This window comes from Zosterops lateralis (assembly GCF_965231275.1).
Source record: "Zosterops lateralis genome assembly, chromosome: 10".
NCBI classification, from domain to species: domain Eukaryota; kingdom Metazoa; phylum Chordata; class Aves; order Passeriformes; family Zosteropidae; genus Zosterops; species Zosterops lateralis.
This window is the reverse complement of record NC_139770.1, coordinates 15,970,191-15,976,190: the sequence shown is the minus strand read 5'-3', so window position 1 is coordinate 15,976,190 and position 6,000 is coordinate 15,970,191. Positions and strand designations below refer to the sequence as shown.

Below are 6,000 nucleotides of genomic sequence, written 5' to 3'. Positions count from 1 at the left end.
AGACCTGCATCATGCTCCTGCAGAGGGAGATTTTTACCTAAGGCTGTATGTTGCTCTCATTTAGGTATATTTAATGCCCACTTTTAAAAAAATGAAAAAAAATTAAGAATGGACAAGTGCTTTTTTTATTTAGCCAGGGAAGTGATGATTTCCTTTTCTGTGTAACAGTAGAAATACCTGAGGTATCTAGGCAATGGTGCAGTAAATGCCCCTGCAAACTTACACAAGGAGAGGAAACTACTGAACTTCTGTCTCCCCACCCTCCTGCTCACTTTTGCAGGTACTGAAAGTAGCCAGAGTGAGCACTAATCAAAGTTTGTACATTGGGAGTTACTCTGGGCAATCAGGCTATCACTTCTCTTTATTTTATTGTGATACTAAGAATGTTATGTTTAGCCTTTTATCTCTTGAGTGGAACCTGAGTAGCTTTGGCACTGAGGTAAGACCTGGACCTTGCTCTGGCTTATTTTGGTCAGAGCCATCGATCAGATTTGTCATTGAGAAGCAGAGTTTGAGAAGCTCCAGGGATGGCAGGTAAACATTTAATAGGTAAAAACATCCATTGCTCATTTGTAAACTTTTTAGGAAGACAAAGAGGACACACATTATAACATAAATTTATTTCTGAATAAATTGCAACATTAAGAACTACTGTACAGAGAAACTGCATCACACTGTTACAACTCTGTCATATTTGTGCTTTGTAAACATTTATTCTATCACAACAAAAAATTGTATACTGACAACTAACTGCATTTGGTTTAAAAATAAATACACTTTCTCATTTATTAACTCAAACAAAGCACTTTAAGTCTATAATTCTTGGTGCTTTGCATTAGCTCTCAGCCTCAGAAATGCTGAGCATTCAGAGTTGCCACTCATGTTAAGTGGGAATTACAGATGCTCAGGAGTTCTTAGGGGCTGGCCCAGTGACTCCAGTTATGTTCAGTGTTTGCAACAAATTGACCTTTATTTTGACTTTATAGCGACCTCTCCTGTTCTGTTTTACTGCAGAGGAGATTGAGAATTACTCATGTTATATAATGTTCCACATTAGATTTTGATTCACTAACAATTTGTATTTTGTAACAAATAAGTGACGCAATCATGCAAGTTTTGTAATGGTTTTAAAGATAAAACTGAGAATATGGCTCTTTTTCATAAATTATTTAAAACTACTTCAAAATTTTTAAAAATATTTAGTGCAAAAGGATAGTTTTTTTTTCCAGAAATATTACATACGCATATACTGTTATATGGAAAATAAAACTTCTCTTATATATTTTTTGGGGGAAATGCAGGCAGGTATTCCTCCATTTGGGTAGGAGAGATGAAAAGTAAGTATTTTCAAAAAAAATTGCAGAAGAGCTGTGATGTCACAAGTTGGTTTTACCTTTAAACGCACACGCAGTCTCTTTGGCAGAGTCGAGAGAATGTATTACTAAGTGCATGATAGCAACAGATCATCTCAACAGGACAATAGCAGAGTATATCTTATCAAACAATTATAGAAATATTAAAGGAATGTGAGCTGTCACATATATTCCAAACAGTTATCTTCAAAATTAACACATATGTCTGCTGAAATTTTAACAAACATTTTGCTTTCTTTTAAGTTACAAAAAATTAACATTGAGAGTTTTAGGACAAGATGGTGCTCTTTTCAGATATGCATTTCTTCACCTCATTAACAATTTATTCAATTACACTAAATTAAAATAGTACTTTTTTCACTGCTTTTAACTGATATGTAGATTGTTACATAGTGCTTTCAATAGAAGCACTTTAGGTAACAATTGTACTATCATGATTCCCTTTTGCCAGGTAGGGACACTGAGGCACAGAGGTGAAATGACTTGCCCAAGGTCACAGGGCTGGGGCAGGACAGGGCTTGAGAACTGCCCTGGCTCACAGAGCTGTGTGCAGGAATCTACTAGGTGTAGCTATACTGAACTGCACTGCTTCCCAGGGAAAAGGAATCAGTTTTTAAAGGACAGTAACTGTGAGACTGGATTCTATTTCTTTGGGAAGGTTGCAGGAATCAGGAACAGCTATGGAAGAGAAATAAAGACATGGGAAGAAAGTAAAACATGTTTTCAGCAGCTTTTTATTGTGTTGTCTAACTGCAAATGTTTTAAGTGTTTAAAAGCTTTTACCCCTTAGGAGATTATGGGGATTTCAAAATCCCATAAATACTACTTATCTAGGGACAAGGATGTCCCCAGGCATTCTGAAACACTCTCTGCTTCTGACAGTTAAACTGTACAAGTATCAGTGTTGTTTTAAAACTGAATGTTAGGGTACTATCCCATTTTACCTGACTGACTTAATCAAATTGATGAAAATTGAATATATTAGATAATTAAGCCTTTACTGTGTAGTTCATTAATTCAGAAGGCTAAAAATCCATCCCCTCATCAGTGCATCTCTAAAGCACAACATGTTAAGAGTTCCTCATGACACAGAAAGACACAATAAATTCGGGTTCACTTTGCTCCTGGGTCAGTTGTGGCACAGACTTGTGCTGTCCTCGTAGAGTTTGTATTTGTACATCTTTGCACATTTTATTCAGTGATGTTCAGAAATCAGAGCATTACACAAACCACTGCTTATTTAACTGGAATAAAACAGAAAAACTGAACCAGCCAACCTTGTTAACCCAATTCAAGCAGCCAGTCAAACAGGCTGGGTGTGATCTCTCTGCCCTCCTCGCTGAGCTTGCAGTACTGCACCACAGCTTGGAAGATATCCCCCACTTTCCAGGACTTCCTCTGAACCAACTGCACGACATCTAGAAACTAAATAAAAATAACCACAATCAAATACACTTGGAATGTGGTGAATGTTTCCTAAGGTTTTATGGAATGCATACACACAAACCCTTGTAAGCCCACCCTTTGTGAATGCAGAGCTGTATGAAGGAGAAGACACCAGTCAGTGCACAGCAACATCAACATTCTTGCTATTTATAAAAACGTCATTTCTCAAGTTCCATAGCTCCCCCAAAGACTGATGGACTCTCATGACATTTTCTAAATTAACTGCTTCTGTCAATTATTTCTTATTTATTGCAATGAAAGTGAAAACAGACAAAGTCAGTCTGATAAAGGATCACTATTTGTAATGCTATCACCAACCCATTGTCAAAATAATGGAAGTGTGATTATCCATCTTAAAAAATATTTTTGCATTACCACTAGCTCTATTTTACTTTATGTTTAATTTTCTGTATTTCCATATACACATTCCATAGTATTTTAAATACTCAAATAGTACTGGTGAGAGGGAATGTCGTGTAAAATTTTATCACATGAAGACATTTATTACAGTTGTGTTTTAAACATAGACAATATTTATATCTGACTTTTTTTTTTAATTTCCTGAAAAACCAGAGGTAAAATATTTGTTCTTAAGCAGCTGTTAAAAAAAAAAAAAAAAAAAAAACACAAACAAAAAAAAACCACAAAAAACCCCCCTAAGTTTTGTCCACTTAGTACTCAATAATGGGCTTCACAGGGTTATCCATCTGGTCCCTTTTTCTTTTGAAGCACATAAATGAAGATCAAAGCTTTTCACTTCTTTGCATTTCACAATAATCAGTTTGCTCCTTCTGTTTCCAGTCTTAAGCACAAAAGAAAAAGACTGTGTCTCTAGTTACTGTAGCTGTTTGCTATTTACATACTGCAGCCTAAACTTTTAATATGTATTTTAATGTTATTTAATAGGCACGTGATTTCCAAGAATGCTGTTGTAGGCAGGATGTGCTTCATTATTCTCTAGTGTATTTTTGCAATTGAATTAACTGTTTGCCAAAGCACATGGGTAAAGCTGACAGCTGTTTCTTTAATTAGATGCAATTTGGACTGTTGCTGTTGAATGCATTTTAAATTATGTTTATGATTCCCAAATGCATGTACTCAAGAAAATCAAACAATATCTCTGCTACTCAAAATGATCTTCCCATAAGAGACCAAAATACTGATTTGTAATACTTTTTTCATTAATTGACTTAAATACTAACATGTTTTTAAGTCTTAAAGCTTAAGCTCCCTTGCTGATCTTGGAAATGGGTCCCTTTTGGTCTTTCCTGAAATGCTGTGGTTGGTATTTGGTGGGGTCTACAAAGGAGCACCAGCTGATCATTCAGGAATAGAAAGTTTGCACTTCTTGTGGCTGTTCTGGACTTCAGTGCTGCTCCTGGCTCTGGCTTGGACTAACATCTTAGAGGTTTCTCAGTGATCTGTGTCTGTCCACTCTCTCTGGAAAGAGATTTCTGCTCTCAAAAGCTGTATCCCCAGCTGGAGCAATTTATGGACAGCCAGGCAGAAGTTCAGACTGACCTGAGGCTGCTGTAATTTGTGTTGCAGGCAAGGCAGAACCAGCATAAGGACAGAAAATCTTTAGTCCAAACAATGTCTCACATTATCGCAACCAAGTAGCAGAACACTGTACATGTGATGTCTACACACCAATGTTTTTCCTGTTATTTTTAAACCTTAGTACTTAAACTGCATGTACTTAAACTCCACGTAAACCATGTGCAACCTTTCAAATGCAGCCACATAAAGGACTCTGTTAATTCTGCCTTGGGCATTAGTATTTAATGTATCATTGATATGAAAAAGTGAAAGATTTGTCAAAGCATGCTATAGAGACTTTGGATAAGGTCTCATGGTGCTATTTTCTTATGCCATGGATAATCTACTACAGATTTCACATACCTTAAATTCTGACACACCTGTCCTCTCATTCCTTTCTCTCATAAACAGTAGTGTTGTCATCTTGCTGTAACAAAGATGTTTTTACATCTTCTTTTAAGCTCAATAACATCAATAAATCACAACTGCTACAGTTATGTAGACATTAACAGTATGCCCAATTCTGTAAACACTACCTTTTCAATTCGGTTTTCCTGAGATTTCTTAAAATAGATAGTTGGAATTCCAAGTTCAGAAGCAGCTATCCACTGTAGGGTGGCTCGCAGCTCCACATCAGGGCACTCTGGTTCCAGATCAAAGTTTATCACCAGGAGGTCCTTTTGACAGTTGGCTGTTCCCACTGAAAGCTCAGAAGTACTTTCTGAAAAATAATCCCACCAGTTACTGTGCAACTACTAGTGTTATCTTTAAACTGTACGTTTTAATTGATATGGTTCAACTTACCCTCAGTGTTTTCTGTCTGTTCTTTAAGGAAAACTTTTTCTTCTACTAATTCACTTAGAAACAAAAACAACAAAGCTTATTAGTCATAATTAGGAACAATCTACAACATTGCTTCATGATGAATAAACTTCTCCCTCAATGCAAGACGTAGAAAACTGCAAAAAAAGGTTACATAGGATGAAATAATAAATAGCTGAATATAATTCATTATTTAATCTGTGAATCAGGAAAAACTGAATTGCAGCATTTTTCTGTAGCAGGATGAAGTACCTGTATTAGTTATGTCATGTATTACATTTCACCAGGATCTGTGTATCTTTACAGTTTACATTACGACAAGCAAACGACATTATGGTAAGACACAGCAAGTCTCATAACCTGGGTAGGAATGCTGAATTTCCAATGTCTGTATTTTGCTGTCACAATTTTCTGAAGTCACTGAATTCAGGAAGCTCCCATGTTCAGTATGTGATGTAGTGTGTATGTGCAGTGGGTGTGCCCTGGCTGCATAATGACATTCACCAGCTGGCAGCTTGTACCAGGATCTTTAGGCAGGATGTACTTGCACATCTCTTGGTAATTGAATTACATGTTCAGTAGAAACATTCCCAGAAACAACAGGCAAGTTGTACTGTGGGCTAAATCATTATTGTATTGTTATTATTATTGGAAAGAATGCTATTGGTTTTTTAAAATTGCTTTTAATTGATCCTTATTTGTTTGACCTTCCTTGGTATTGCAGTAGAGTTTTGATAACATTTGAAGTTATTCAGAGAAGAAGGTTCAATGACAGAAAACTGATACCACAGAGAACTGTCTTTTAGACAGGCTGGTTGAT

General features: G+C 36.2%; 1 protein-coding gene across 3 annotated transcripts in view; it reads right to left on the bottom strand.

Moving 5' to 3' along the window:
* Positions 1-627: 627 nt before the first annotated feature.
* SPHKAP (SPHK1 interactor, AKAP domain containing) overlaps positions 628-6,000 on the bottom strand; it is a gene marked incomplete at its 5' end in the record, with an annotated part of 65,977 nt that continues 60,604 nt past the window's right edge. For 2 of the 3 annotated variants that reach the window (XM_083868937.1, XM_083868935.1), the window contains 3 exons: positions 628-2,798; positions 4,895-5,079; positions 5,163-5,215. In XM_083868937.1, coding sequence (XP_083725063.1) covers positions 2,655-2,798; positions 4,895-5,079; positions 5,163-5,215 — 382 coding nt within the window. In that variant the 3' untranslated portion in view covers positions 628-2,654. Of the gene's footprint in view, positions 2,799-4,721; positions 4,786-4,894; positions 5,080-5,162; positions 5,216-6,000 lie in introns of all 3 variants that reach the window. The other variant, XM_083868936.1, reaches the window with a different exon arrangement.